The 16319-nt window shown below is 38.6% G+C and overlaps 1 protein-coding gene across 7 annotated transcripts in view; it reads right to left on the reverse strand.

The window, feature by feature from the left end:
- The window catches only part of PPARGC1A (PPARG coactivator 1 alpha), a 685546-nt gene that overhangs the window by 15793 nt on the left and 653434 nt on the right, over positions 1-16319 (reverse strand). For all 7 annotated transcript variants that reach the window (XM_064366095.1, XM_012472400.3, XM_064366093.1 and 4 more), the window contains 3 exons: positions 7191-8106; positions 6518-6622; positions 6244-6364 (listed from right to left, as the gene is read on the reverse strand). In XM_064366095.1, the coding sequence (XP_064222165.1) occupies positions 6244-6364; positions 6518-6622; positions 7191-8106 (1142 nt within the window). The remainder of the gene's footprint in view (positions 1-6243; positions 6365-6517; positions 6623-7190; positions 8107-16319) is intronic.

Below are 16319 nucleotides of genomic sequence, written 5' to 3' on the forward strand. Positions count from 1 at the left end.
TTTAAAAAAACCTTAACATTTGCAGCCTATTTTTCAAGACATTAATTTCTAAACAGGAGATGAAAGGAAAAGAAATCAAAATGCTTAATAACATTTTCAACTTCTTAAAGGCTTGAGGAACTCCAAACCTTTGGAAACAGCTTCTTGAAAAATGATTTTCAGGCCAGTTTTCACTATTGAGGAGGGTGGAACATTTATTTATCAAATAACTTTTAGCTTCAGTTTTCACAAAAGCTAGTATGCTGATGGGGTGGATAATAAAATTGAAGACTTATGTTGCATTAACTGCTACAGTAAATCCTCATTCTACCAAAACTTGGGGTATAAATAAAGAAACAAAAAACTAACTGAATTAACTGACTTCACATTACTAAAACCTTTATCAAAAAGAGTCTAGAGCTTCCCAGTTAGCTGGGGGAAAATATAAAATGGTTGTTTCTCATCAAATAAACTACTCCTGATAAAAGGGGTTTGACTAAGAAAAGGCAGAAGGTAACAGAGAGATGAACATTTGTTGAATTCTTACCTCTGCATTTGATGCTTTTTAATGGGTTATCTCTCTAAAATGTCCTGTTATGCTAGGTAACAAGGAAGAACCTGATATGTAGATTTCAGCTCTCTCCACATTTCCAAGTCAGAATAATATAAAAATCTTTCCTTCTATGCTAAGGAAACTATATCTCAACTTTGGAAATGAAAGACTGGAGTTCATTCCTAGATTAGCTGTAACCTGACTGCCTCAAAAATTGCAAAGATATTATAAATACCATAGATGGATTCTAAAAAATGCTAAACAGTGTTTTTTTTGTCTTGTTCTTAATATTGATTATATAACCTAATTCAGAGGGTATTGAATAAATGCCTACTATTAGGGGGTGTTCTTAGAGAAAAAACAAAATTGTAGCATTAAATTTTCCAAAGTGTCCCCCATTCAAGTACTGTGTGCAAATATCCCTGCATAGCATCTAAAGCCGGTTAATGTGAATAAGTTCAGGTAGTCTACTTAAGAGCTAAGAGGCAAATAAAAGCTAACATGCAAGTAAACGCACTGGTAAGTCAGAAAACATGAAAACTATAGTGTAAGAATATGGATAACTACTGTTTAAAAGAGCTTTACTGAAGTATAATTGATATATCAAAAATTGTACATATTAAATATATACATTTTGATAGGTTTGGACATTTGCCTCTATCCTTGTTATCATCACCACAATCATGGGACTATATGTATACATCACCTCCAAAATTTATTTGTGTTCTTTTGTGGTTTTTTTTCCTCTGTATGTGTGGTGGGGGGTGGGTAACAACATGAAATCTAGCCTCTCAACATTTTAAAGTGTACAAAGCATAGTTAACTATAGGAACTATGTTATATAGTGAATCTCTAGAACTTATTCATCTTGCCATAAAACTGAACATTTCTAAATATTGAACTTAGAGTCATAATATAACATATACTCACGCATCTAAAATATCTCTTTAAAGACACTTGACTAGAAAGCCATTTCATTTTCTCAAAAAAAGAATAACTCTGAGGAATTATACAATTTTTTTTCATTTCATTCGGAAGAAGTTTATAATCATCAGCAGTAATATACTGTCTCTGGCTTCTGAGCTGGACACTGACCAACAGAGAAGTAAAATAGCATAGTCATTGCTGCCCGAGCACACCTGGTTTTGGTTTTCAGTGCTGAGCCATATCATGATGTCTACATTTGCCCTTTAAATTAACCACCCATTATCATGTTTTCTGGCAGAAAAGTGTACAGATTGTAAATGGAGTTGGACTTAGAACTCCACAAGAAATTAGAGCAGTGACAGTTTAGACATTAAGTACTAAACTCTGGCTTGCAGAGTCCCAATATAACCTGAATTATTTCAAGCTTACGAGTCTAAGAAAGGCAGAAAGTGAATTGCTTTTGGAGAAAGTGTCTGGATGGAAATTGCAGGAAAGCGGCAACTGAAACAATGGTAACACTCAACCACTATATATGGTTTTGCATTTTTTATTACTACTTATTAGTGTTTGCTTTGCTTTCTGATTTAGTTCACTCAACTAGGGTTGGATTAAGATTTTAGAAATATAAGCAATGAAAAGTTTACAGATCTCCTGAAACACCTCCTACTTATGGAACTCAAAACAGAAGTAACGCAGACAAAGGTTAAAAAGATGACTTCTGTAAAATACCAATTATTAAATTTTTAAAGGTTTTTTTTTCCCCATTGGCTTTTGGAGCCTCTGTTTTTCTGGTTCCCTAAATATATGATTGCTTTGACTAATGGATAACCCAATACTGCACCCAATATATCTTCAATGTAATTTGCTTCTTACTCATTACATTAAGAGTGTTTCAAAAATTGAAAGGACATCACCTACCTGACCAACCTAGGTCTGGACTGTCCTAGCTCCCTTAGCTGTTCTATGTCTACATTTTCAAGCTAATTTTTTCAAATTAGTTAAAAATCATTGCACGTATCGCTGCTCTCAAGTCCATACAAAAATACTTTGGGAATGCATTATGGCACTACAAAGTCAACCATTTGGAGGAAGGAAATCAATCAAAAAATATTCATGTGGGTAAACTCATTAAATATTTCCATGAAGCCTTCAAGACAGATTTCAAAATCTTTAGCAAAAATTATAAGACCCTTTAGGCTGTCTTCCGCCGTTCCCTCTAGACTTATTTCTTGCCCCTCTTGTGCCTCAGTGTTCTGATTAAATGACTAGTAGTTTCTCAATATAACTTATTCTTTTTTAGAGACTTAGTATAAGCTGTAGCCTCTGTCTAAAACAGCAATGTCCAGTAACAATACAATGCAGTATATGTCATTTAAAAATTTCTAAGAGCCATATTTTAAAAAGTAAAAATATGAAAAATTCAATGTTAATAATATATTGGACTCAACATGTCCAAAATATTATATCAATTTGTGACTCATATAAAAAGATTAGTGAGGTATTTTATACTATTTTTTATACTAAGTCTTCTAAATCCAATAAGACAGTGCATCTTAATATGGCCCAGTCAAATTAGCCATGTGGCTAAATGCTTCCATATTGAATGCTGCAGGTGGAGAAAACCTTTATCCTTCCTCACTTTAGGATTTGGATCATCTCACCCTTTCTGAGGATGTTCTCCTTCATACCCAGATCTGTGTGTCCCCGAATATACCACCACAGTGCCACAGATGCACCCCTTATAATAGCACTTATCACCCTGTATTGCCCGTTTGTGTATTCTCATCTGCCAGTAGAGTTGAAGCTCCTTGGATACAGTGACCATATCTTTCCTAATTTTATATCCCAAGCATATGGTAAATATGTATTACAGAAAGAGCTATGAATTTTTACTCATGTTAAATAGAAATAGCAATGTTTGTCCAAGTGGAAATTGGTTCAACACTAAGTCCCAAATATCTATTTATTTGTGTATGTATTCTGAGACAGAGTCTCACTTTGTCACCAGGCTGGAGTGCAGTGGCACAATCTCTGCTCACTGCAACTTCTGTCTTCCTGGGTTCAAGTGATTCTCCTGTCTCAGCCTCCAGAGTAGCTGGGATTACAGATACGTGCCACCATGCCTGGCTAATTTTTGTATTTTTAGTAGAGACAGAATTCCACCATGTTAGCCAGGATGGTCTTGATCTCTTGACCTTGTGCTGTCTGCCTCAGCCTCCCAAAGTGCTGGGATTACATGCGTGAGCCACTGCACCTGGCCCCAAATCTTTATTAAGCACTTATTACTTATAGTTTACTCTGTTAGTAAACAATCTCTATGTTCTAGGTTTCCTTCAATCTACTTTTTAAAAACAGAAACAAACTTCAAAGCCAAAATTCTCACAAATGTCTAGTTAATGTTAAATGATTTAATAGAAACCAAGTTGACACTTGCATTACAAGTGCTGTTTGGAAGAGAACTGATACAGATTATTTTCATCTAAGAATTAACAGAGGAACTAGTCAACATTTGTGACACAAAAGGACAGCAGATGCTTCCAAGCTGAGGCTGGTAACCCTCAGGGTGCTTTTGTCTCACCTAGACCAATGACACTATTTGTTCTATTTGTAAAGGGCCAGACTAGCCACAAAGTATCTGGCACTTAATCATCTTTAGAAGGCATAAAATAAACACAGGTCATTTATTTATACATTTTTGATTAAAATATTAATCTGCTTTAGTTATAACTGTGCTGTGTCTCAGCCATATGAGCAAATTTATGATGAAACTATTAATCTCTCTCTTTAATGTCCTATTTTTGGGGGAAAAATGAAGGATTTTATAAAATATAAATTTGCAAAAACCAAAATAATCATTTTCCTACATGTTTGCTCAAAACAATTTTCTTTTGTAATGATTATAATTCGTTGTATTAAAAGGCTTTGTAAACTATATGGCACTGTATAAATGTGAGTTATTATAATTATTGAATAGGCCATTAATTAAATAAAGTGATATTAGAAATATTGAATTTTTTAATTTTCATTAGTCTTCCTAAGTGTTAACTAATGACACTTTGGCAAATCTTAATATCACTGCTCATTTGGAAGCTGAAAAAAATGAGGGAAAGTATAATTTGCAAAATGCCTTTGATTCAGTCTTAGGTAAATTCAAAGTTAAATGGCAGCAACCCCCACACAACTTTGGCCTACATGTTCAATTCCTTCTCACTTCTTTCTTCTTAAGCTCCTGTGTTGAACAAATTTCTCATTTAACATTTTTCCTCCAGCTGGTAACTGTTGGTCAATGCTTAATTTTGATTCCATTAGTCAGCTCTTTTTTATAGGTTTTGCAAAATTGTGTTGATGTTAGTGAGTTTTCTTAAAGATAACATATAAATCTAACCTTTACAGTCAAAAATCATTTCCCTAAGTCTTGGCTAGCTTAGATGCAAGATATGTCAAAAGCTGATCTGCTCTGAGCTAACTCTGAGTGGCTAGCACAGACAAGGAGCAGCTGCACTGAACAAAAGCAGTGCTGTATCTCATTGATTAGTCATGGCTCCCTAGAGCACCACATCAGGAAAGATGGTAAAGCTCTGAGGGGGCTCGATGAAAAAGAGTTCCATTATCAATTAGGAATGTCTGTCGTGGGCATGGGCTGGATTTTGACAACTGGACTGCCTTATTTTTGCCATCCAAAGGCTAGGTTGATAAAAAGCGGTAGAGAGCTGGAGTAAAGTCTACCCACTAGTCAGCAGCTGCTGAAAATGAGTACTGACCTTCAGAGAGCAAACAAGTTTAACGTAATCTGGATCTTTACACAGAAGAATCAGCACTGTTTATATGTCAAGTAAATTAATGCCCCTGGTAAGTGGTGGCAAAATCCATAAAATATTATTGACAAGTAGTTCGTAAGAAATGTGGATATGTCGACTACCCAGTTAGATGGTGACCATCACACAGAAGAAATAATGACTTTTATTCTTTTCTTTTCTTTTCTTTTCTTTTTAAAGACAGAGTCTCACTCTGTCGCCCAGGCTGGAGTTCAGTGGTTCAATTTCGGCTCATTGCAAACTTCACCTCCCAGGTTCAAGCGATTCTCCAGCCTCAGCCTCCTGAGTAGCTGGGATTACAGGCATGCACCACCACACCTGGCTAATCTTTGTATTTTTAGTAGAGACAGGGTTTCCCTATGTTGGCCAGGCTGGTCTCAAACTTCTGTCCTTAAGTGATCCATCTGCCTTGGCCTCCCAAAGTGCTGGGATTACAGGCATGAGCCACTGTGCTTGGCCGGAAATGATAACTTTCTTAGCAAATCTTCCTCCACTGCCTCCTTTAAATCTAACTTGAACTCAGTCTCTCCATGAACAATTTAAGTCTTGTGCCAGCCAAAATGACAAAAACTGAAACGAGATAGCAATACCTCCTCATTTTCCACTCAAAGAGAGAAATAACAGGAAATAGAAAGAAAGCCTCATCCTTGACCAGAAGGAACCAATATCTGACTGAAAACAATCTCTTCTCCCTCCATTTTCCAAAACAGAAGGTGAAAACAGTAATGAACTTCAAAATTAAACTGTGAGTGAGAAATACACTGACAAACATTTTGTTTTCCAATAAGTTGGGTTAACAGGGATTGAAGACTTACAGATATTTTAAAGCCAAAAGGCTGAAAATGGCCTGTTCTAACAAACTAACAAATATTTAGCTTTTTTAAAATTTTCTAATCTATCACCAAAAAAGCGCACAGAAAAAAAGAAGAAACCGTGCTTTAAAATAGAAGTGATCTCCAAGCCACTTACAATTGCCTTCTGCCTCTGCCTCTCCCTTTGCTTGGCCCTCTCAGACTCTCGCTTCTCATACTCTCTGCGGTATTCTTCCCTCTTCAGCCTCTCATGCTGATATTCCTCGTAGCTGTCATACCTGGGAAACATAACTTCATCACTAAGTCGACCACCTCAATTTTCACGAGCAAAATGAACAATAATATGGGAAGGGGGATAGGGATTTAGGGAACATCTTGTCATCTCAAGGAGGGCATAAAGGGAGCCAAAGGAAAATGACATGCCTCATTACCTGGGCCTACGGCTGTAGGGCGATCTTGAACGTGATCTCACATACAACGGAGAACTTCGGTGCGTGCGGTGTCTGTAGCGACTTGACTCATAGTAATAGCAGGATCTGCGGCAGAGGAGAAAAACAGAAAGGGTATTTGCAACTGCCACTTAACCCAAGTTTATCGTCACTGTGGCACATCCTCTGGAACACTGTATTACAGAGACTGGCTTTTTCTTCCCAGCTCCTAGTGAGATTTCCCAGTGACAGTCTGTGATCATCTAGTCAGCTCAGAGGGCTGGGAGTGATGTGTTCTCTCTCAGCGTCTCTTATTGACGTTAACACTGAGCATCAGGTCTGGTACACTGTCAGCTTTATCTTGCATGGATCTCCACTATCCTGGCACAGGGCAGCGCTCCAGGTAATGGAAAAAGTTAGACGAGCAAGTTTCTTACAAATTGCTCTCTCTGATAGGACTCGCTCAAGGCATTGTGCTCAGAGCTGACAGATTTAAGAGAACATGGAGAGAGATGTGAATGTAACATCATTCTCTTTAGTTCCAGCAGTGCCAGGAATGCAGTGGTCAGGGGCTGGAATGACTGCAGATTTCAAATTTTTATTTGTATTTTAGTTTATATTTTTTTTTACTTCTTAGGAACACCTTGCGTGTTCTTAGGGTTTTGCCAAGGTTTACCTTGAAGAGGATCTACTGCCTGGGGACCTTGATCTTGACCTGGAATATGGTGATCGGGAACACGACCTGTGTCGAGAAAAGGACCTTGAACGAGAGCGCATCCTTTGGGGTCTTTGAGAAAATAAGGATTTGGGTGGTGACACGGAATCTCTACATGGAGAGTTAAAAGAAGAACAAGAAGGAGACACATTGAACAATGAATAGGATTGCGTGCCATCCCAAGGGTAGCTCAGTTTATCACTTTCATCTTCGCTGTCATCAAACAGGCCATCCATGGCTAGTCCTGAATTTATAAACATAGGTAGTTTGGAGAATTGTTCATTACTGAAATCACCGTCCCTCAGTTCACTGGTCTTGTTTGCTTCGTCGTCAAAAACAGCTTGACTGGGATGACCGAAGTGCTTGTTCAGCTCGGCTCGGATTTCCTGGTCTTGGAGCTGTTTTCTTGTGCTGCAAGGAGAGACCTGCTTGCTTGCCTCCAAAGTCTCTCTCAGGTAGCACTGGTCTGAATCTGTGGAAGAACAAATCTGCCCCTGCCAATCGGAGGAGACATCTTTATTTTCTAGTTGTCTAGAGTCTTGGAGCTCCTGTGATATATTAATGAGTATTTCCGTTTTGGAATTAATTGACTGGCAATAGTCATGGTCACCAAACAGCCGTAGACTGGGCCGCTTGGTCTTCCTTTCCTCGTGTCCGCCAGTGAGCACTGAGGACTTGCTGAGTTGTGCATACAACTCCGATTGCTCCGGCCCTTTCTTGGTGGAGTTATTGCCTTGGGTACCAGAAGACTCACTGTACCGGGGCTTCTTTGATGGTGGTGGCACCACAGTCTTGCAAGAGGACTTCAGCTTTGGAGAAGCCCTAAAAGGGTTATCTTGGTTGGCTTTATGAGGAGGAGTGGTGGGTGGAGTTAGGCCTAAGGCAAAAATTAAAAAAAAAAATGGAGAGAAAGAGAAAAGAGAGAATGCTCTTAAATGCCAAGACACTTGCTTTTAATTTTTCCAAGATTTCAGACAAGGGTTCAAACTGAGTGAAGAAGAAGGAAACTAATTTCATGACACAGCCTGAAAAACTGACTCATCCTCTAAGCCTCTGTCACCAAGAAAAGATGGATCTACACTGCTGAGCAGGAGGCAGAGCTGTGATCTTTTGTATTTCAAACTCCAACGCTAACAAATCCTGCTTCCCAGAAAACATGAACATGTCACCCCTGGCCTGCGTGGAACGAGGCATTATTACCAAAGCTTGCATTTTCAAGGGGATTGTATGGGCTGCTTTATGCAAAATTCACAAAGTGGGACTGAGGAATCACAGAATAGCCTTGGTAGCATTTGTCTGCAAAGCACATCACAGAGGATGCAAGTGGCTCAGGGGTCTTTGTCCAATCAAGAGAATCTACCCTTGGAGCCTAGGAATTAAGCAACTTAAAAGGAAAAAAAAAAAGATGGGATGACAGGAAATGTGGGGCAATGGTGAGAGTGACATAAGCAACTTCAGAGTAAGTTAAGTGAAATACAACAGCCGAATGCAGGGACCTAGAGCAACTCTACAACGTAACGGCAGTGATTCTTTGTCGTCACAGTTCATTAACCTAGTAAACCATGGCTAATGTAGGTATAACACATTCTTGTAAGCATTACTAATACATTCTGTTTAAAATATGGTTCTGCAACAGAAACCTAAGTGAACAGTAACACTAAATATCGCAGGGCCGGCAGACCATTTTATATAGAGCACAACATAAGGGAGGGTTATAGGACCGAGGGATTGAAACTCAGCCAAGCTTCAGCAGCTAACTAATTAAATAAATAAAAAGGAAGAAAGAGGAACAGCCATCAGTTGTTGCTCTTTCTGCTTTTCTATAGGAGGGCAGAACATTTCATCAGAAACCAGTGTGGGAGAGTCTGTGAAGCGCAGTAGTTCCCTCTGTTGAGTGTCCCCACTGAATAAGTCCTACTCATCCCTTTGTGCAGAGGAAGAAACATTGTGAAGTAGCTCCAGAGTCCAAGGAACTTTGACAAAGGGCAGGCTGGAGTTCAAATGACTTTATGCTTACACGGGAGCATTTTAGTTTACAACACACTTTCTATTTAGGAGGCTAGGTGAACGCTATTCAGCAAAAAGAACTTCAAGTCTGCTAACAAGCCTGGGGTTAGACTTAAGGCAAGTTTCAAGCAAAAAAAAAAAAACGCTACCTTGCTGGAAAAAAATATATACAAACGCACACACACACACACACACACACACACACACACACCAAGAGCCAAGTAGGTCACAGAAAGCCGCATGAAATTTTGATGTGAATAGGAAGATGCTGCCTCACTCTCCTACTTTATAATAAAGAAATGGAAGGAAGGAATGTTTTCTCTAAAATGAAATATTTTACACCAATATTTGGCAATTTTTATTATTCAAAGCTAATTCTCCCTGAGAGAAGAAAAGGTACACGAATGCAAAATGGTTTGACTATGGAGTTCCAATCCAGAAAAGTTCAGAAAGATAGAGAAATGCAAACGCAAAGAGAATGGGACACTGTACTCCATCCATGGTCACACCTGAGTCTCAAAAAGGCTTCCTTTGTTGGCAGCTGCTCTTGGATGGCTCTTTGCCCCACTCTTTGCTGTAGCAAAGGGAGTGACTTATATGAATGAGTCAAACATCTGTGTCACTGAGGCACACTCACCTCTTGTTTTCTCTTTCATAGATGAGTATGTCTTTTACTCAATCTAAGAAATTCCTATTTGGTCAATCTTTTCTTTCCCCTTTTCACTTATTTACCTATTGCACTGCCTTATTCATGCATACTGATTTCTTCTGCATGCTGCCTTCAATTACCACTGCAACAAATTTAAAGATATTAATTCCCAGCGAGAAAAAAAAAAGTCTCAAATATTTCTCATAGGAGTCTGAGATACTTAAAGAAATAATGACGAATAATCTCTCTTTGCTGAGTAAATACCAGTCAAATATGCCAAATGGCATAGTTCTTGAATTGGAGAAAATGGCATTCAACCTCCTAATATTCAACTCCATAAATCTTTGCATGATCACCCCAAGCTAGGGTAATTTTGACTTCTTTAATAATTTACTGTCAGGATCTCTCTCTTGAAAGCAATCACATATTGCTATACATTTTGAATGTGAATTCTATCTTGTCTTTCCAAATCGATTATAAGCTCTTTGTGGGATGTCGCTTGGGCACATTTATTGCATTATTATTTTGTACTAATTTTAATTTTTCTAGATTCTCCTTTAGTAGTGGGCCTCACATTTCAGCAGCCAAAGAATCACTTGGGAAACTGGGCAAACATTTTTTTTTTTTTTTGAGACAGAGTCTTGCTCTGTTGCCTAGACTAGACTGTGGTGGTGTGATCTCGGCTAACTGCAACCTCCACCTCCTGGGTTCAAGCGATTCTCCTGCCTCAGTCTCCCGAGTAGCTGGGTTTACAGGTGTCTGCCACCACACCCAGCTAATTTTTTTTTGTATTTTTAGTAGAGACAGGGTTTCACCATATGGGCCAGACTGGTCACGAACTCCTGACCTTGTGATCCATCCTCCTTGGCCTCCCAAAGTGCTGGAATTACAGGCATGAGTCACCGCGCCCAGCCCAGGTAAACATTTTTAACAAGATACTTCACAGACCACACCTGGAGAACCCCAGCCCTAGAGTGTCTGCAGCAGGCTACTTTGCACTCTTAGGTACACATATTTTGACAGACATTTTAGATTTATAAAAAGAAACCTTAAACTTCAGGAACGCCAAATTAGGCCACTATTAAAGAGAGACTGGTTCTAAAAATAGCTCAGGTATCTAGGGATTTCAAATATAGAAATTCTTCTGAGTCTTGAAAATTTGAAACCCTTGTCCTAGTACCTGAGCTCATTATTGCTTAAATAACTGGTTCTCAAGTTGCTCTGGGGAGTGGCAACACCTTGATTGTACTTTCTTTGAGTTAAAAACAAAGCATTTTACATCCATCAGACATTAGACAGCCTGTGGCCATTGAACTGACATTTGTTGAACACTTACTATGTGCTGGATATGATACCAGATACTGCTATTTCAGGGACTCAGCCTCCAGGGACTTCACAATCCATTTTAATAGAAAGGCACTTCTTTAAAATTTGACAGGAGTATATTTTTCTGCATATATGCTTAAAATTGATGGAAACACCCAGAGACCATCAAATATGCCCAGTGAGTAAAAATACCAGAACTGTACATTTCTGTTGGCACCATTTGTTGAAACAAATAAGTAATACTTGCTTATTGAATGGAAGATATTTCAGGATTAGTGAGTAGATGGGGAAAGGAAAATAATTTGGCTAATTCCCTGAACTCTTCATTGTTCACTGAAACATCTCTAACCAGAGAATATCTCAGAGCAAGATTGAGAAATCTCACGGATGACAAGACTTCCTATGACCAAGCCTCTCTAACTGAAAGCCTATCTCCAGATAGAGTTGAGACCCAAAGCCAAAGCAAACCAAACAAAAGTGCAAGGAGTATCTTTTTACTCTTAACATAGTGTTAACCTTTTCAGAGCTGCTGACGAGACCGGCAATGCCTTGCTGCCTCTGAACTAGTTGTATTTCTCTAGCCTCACCTCCCCTACCCAGAACTCTTCCCCCTGAAGTAAGAGGGAGGTCGGCGCTCAATCCCTTGATGCCACTACCTTTGCCCATCTTCCCACTAATCGCCAGACTCTCGATTTCATACCACAAACCCAAATCAACAGTGCTAATGCCTCCCATAACCTCTGGACTATTTCCTGCGTGTTGATTTTCTGGGGAATGTGTACATTTTGGTGTTGACAGTACAAGGTATATTCTGTGCTCTCTCTTGAACTTAGCAGGTTTTGACAGATTTATGTGAGGACAGATGGCCATTACAGGCTGAAGGCTGACAAGAGGCAGTTCCGAGCATTGTTAACACACTTGCACAAACTCTCAGCAGTGCAGCTCGGTGCAGAATGTAATTCAGACTATAGCTTTTTTATTGCCGCCTATTTTCTTTTGTCAAAAGAGCCTGCTGTGCAGAGCAACAAATGGCTGCTATTACCCAGAATGTAATGGGTGTCAGACAAATCACATAACACAAACAATCAAGAGTATGTAGGTCATATTTCAACAGAGCACAACCTTAGCAATATTTATGATTACTGCATTGAAATGTGCTCCATAATAAACAAGCACCTCTACATCACTCACACTTATGCACTTCTGCACAGCAAATCTGGGAGAAGTGGTACACACTCTACAGTCATCTTTTTAAACAGCCCTTTAATTTTAAAAAAAAGGCAAAGACAAGTTTTGTTTTGTTTTACATTATCGCTATGAAACGATTTTCTTGGAGGAGTTTTCTTTTGGGTTTGTTTGTTTAATTGAATGACTCTGATAAATGGTAAGTTCTTGGCTCTGTTTCTTGTGCTGTGCTATTCACCCAATGACTTCAGCAGGACTTTTTTTTTTTTTTTAGTAGTTCATAACATTTTGCAGAATCTACTGCAAAATCTGCAACTAACTTTCAAGTTTGTTTAACAGCGGGATTTTGCCTGTGCTGCATGCCAAATCAGGTATTAAAAAAAAAAAATCAGGAGAAGAGTTTCTAAGTTGCTTAAAAACACACCAAAATAGGAAGACTGAGCAAAGAGAGGTGTGTGACTTGTCCTACTCACATATTTCAGGCCTCACAAATTTGGAGTGGGTGTCAAGAGAGCAGGGAAAGCTGATATTCACTCAGTGCCAACCGTTACCTCTACAGCTGTTGTTAAAATATTCAGTTGATAAAAGCCGCTCTATCCATCTGCACCGACTTCCCCATGACTCACTGGAGCTCCACAGACCCAGCAACTGAAGTGTTCACACTTGGCACTGAGGGTTCTCCAACAGCCCCGCTGGTCCTCTGGGGGGACTCGGTCCATTTGGGAGTGGCCTGACTTCAGTATATTTTAAGTATTTCTCCTATCACCCCTGGTTACTGGGGAACAAACTGGCCTTGGAGAAAAGCTTCAGAACATTCCTATGACATATGCCTAATTCCCCAACTCTTGCTCATGGAAGATGAAGATATCATTAACTGATTCCTGTGTAATTCCCCACAGAGCAAAGATAGGGGATGAATAAGGGAAACCTGGAATTTCAGATGCTTAAGGCCAAACCTAAAAGTTGATGTGGGAGAGAAAATTCCTTTGCTATCCTTGGCTTACAAGAAACAGAAGGGTGCCATTTCCAGAAAAGAAAAACCAGGAACAAAGGAATTGTTGTTATAGACACTAGGTCAAAAAGAATGAGATTGAAAATAGAAAATGAAGACTATGGCTGAAATATGGAAGAAATCCTTGACACTAAGAGTTGCCAAGCATTGGAATGGGCTGTAAAGAGAATTTGTTGGGTCTTCCTTTCTTGGATTCTTCAATCACAGGAATAGATTATGTGACCTGTCAAAATCACCTTCCAGTTCTCTGATGCTATAGTTTTCCTTTTAAAACTGCCAACAACTACTCATATTTTGCTTTGGTCCACTTTCCCAAAGATATGTCACCTACACAAGGAGAATTATGCCAAAAGGCTACAACTGTTTGTCAGTATTTATGGTGTTTGTTAATACATTTTTCCAGGAAAAAACGAACTTTTAAATGGAGAGTCCAAAAAGGCAATGTAAAATTCAACATAAAAGAGGTAGTTACAAATTGATTAATAAGTGTTTTGTTGTTGTTTTTATTGCAAGTTCACTAAAGTACACTTTGAATGACTGCTGATTAAAGCCTGGAGAGAAAATTAAGTAAAAAATAAATAACATCAAATCAGATGTCCACTCTGATTAAAATAATGTGGAAAAACACATATCGATGGAGAAAAAAATTATGAAGGGCTACTTGTTTTAGGATGATAAGACATCTGATTATATATTTTGCTTTCTCATTTTCTTATTTTTTTTCTTTTTGTTTTTTGAGATTGAGTCTTGCTCTGTCTCCCAGGCTGGAGTGCACCAGCACAATATCAGTTCACTGCAATCTCCACCTCCCAGGTTCGAGCTATTCTCCTGCCTCAGCCTCCAGAGAAGCTGGAATTACAGGTGCCTGCAACCAGACCTGGCTTTTTTTTTTTTTTTTTTTTTTTTTTTTTTGTATTTTTTGTGGAGATGGGGTTTCACCACATTGGCCAGGCTGGTTTCGAACTCCTGACCTCAGGTGATCCACCTGCCTCGGCCTCCCAAAGTGCTGGGATTACAGGCCTGAGCCACTGCACCCGACCTGCTTTCTCATTTTCTTAATCATTCATAAATAGTTCTACTACTGTTACAATGTTTACAGTAATAACAAATAAAAGCTTTCTATATATATACATAAAATTTTGGGGTCACTTTGGTCCCTACCCAAATTCCTTCATGTCTGTCATTAAAACTGTCACCTTGTTGAGCTGACATTGCTTTGCCATTCCCATTTCAGAAACAAAAAACGTGTAGCACTCTGAAAATCTCCATATGCAATAGATTTAAATGCCTTCTGCCAAAAGAGCATTCTCTTTTCTCTCATCTTGCTTTACTAACAGCTATTTTGAAATCAAATTAGTTTTTACACCTGTAAAAGAGAAGAGTTTTTTTTATCAGCCAAAATTAGCTAGTTTAGGACAATCACAAAGAAGTCAGACCAGCTGGCAATACCTAATAAAGCAAACTTCCTATCACATCCCTCCTGTTTCCCAAAGACACTGCAGATGGGGCAGAGGCATTATTCTGGAGGTCTTAGAATTTTGTTGGCTCTTTACATTTCCACTTAAACATTTGGAAAATTTCACTATAATTTGTGAGAGTAAAGAAAAAGAAGACACCAGAAGGCCTGCGCCAAAGCTTGGGTCACTTCTGCTGCTGCAACCAAACTGATTAAGTTTGTAAACCAAGGATCAACAAATTACCAACATGAACGCTGTTTCTACCCTTTCCACCCACCTGCTGCACCTATGGCAGACATCACTAATTGATCATGACATTCCCCCTGAGCACAGACTTGGCCTTAGAATCCTTCTCAACGCAATGTTCCTGGCAGACAGTACCAATCAATGACACTTGGCAAGTGCAATGAAGCCTATTTAACATAACATATGTCAATTACTATTTTTAAAATTCAGACTTCAGGAAAGAGACATAATTTCTATTCAGGCAGACCTGCTTTGAACTCAGAATCCATCAAATAGCTGGTGTCAATGTATAAATCTTTCCTCCACAATGAAATGGGCAGAAAGTAAGGAAGATACTGTAGGTAAAGTGCCTATTTAAGGAGTGCCTAATTGCCAGAAATTGTAGTAATAGAAGTAGCTGCTGCTGAGAGAATCTCAAATAAGGGAGTTTCCTATCTTCACTTGATAAATTCCATACCTACACTAAAAGCAGTATTTGTTCAATTTGATGGGAAAATAGTGGGGGACAGGCACAGAAAAAGAATAAATAACTTCATATATGAAATTGCCAAAGAGGATACACAGCAAGGGCAATAAAAGGGGAGAGGTGAAGACAGCCAAAAATTGAAAAGATAAGAAGCAAGGTACAATGACCACTGCAAATGAAGTTAACTCAGAATTAGTAATTAAATATCAAATATTATCTGAGTACTTATATAATAAGGGGGTTCATGTTTTCTATCACTTAATCCTCACACTGACCCAGTGAGATGTAGGTACTGTTATCATCTTCATATCATGTATAAGAATCCTGATCTTTCAGAGTTTAAGTAAATGGGCCAAGGCCACACACTAGATGGGAGTGCATTCAGAATTTAAACTTAGGTTTGTCCAACATCCAAACCAAGGTTGTGTAAACTTCACCAAACTAAGCCTTCTACTCTTTAAAATCATGATATATTACTTTTAATTGGAGCTTTGCTGCCTATAAACTGTTTTAATTCAGATCAAACCACATGAAATTTCATTTTTGTGTGTCAAAAATGATTGCATACTGGCAATTTCATTTTTCAACCTATATTTTAGTCTTTTGATTAAACAATTATTTTATCAGTAGTTATGAAGATGACTTTAAAATTGAGGAAACCAAGGTATGGAAAAGATCAAGGATGTAGAAGAGTCTTAGCAATCAAAAGATCCAGGAGGGAAAGTGTCTGCGTCATTCTGTA

Source organism: Aotus nancymaae, unplaced genomic scaffold, assembly GCF_030222135.1.
Source record: "Aotus nancymaae isolate 86718 unplaced genomic scaffold, 86718_ANA_hifiasm-v0.15.2.pri h1tg000006l, whole genome shotgun sequence".
Taxonomy (NCBI): domain Eukaryota; kingdom Metazoa; phylum Chordata; class Mammalia; order Primates; family Aotidae; genus Aotus; species Aotus nancymaae.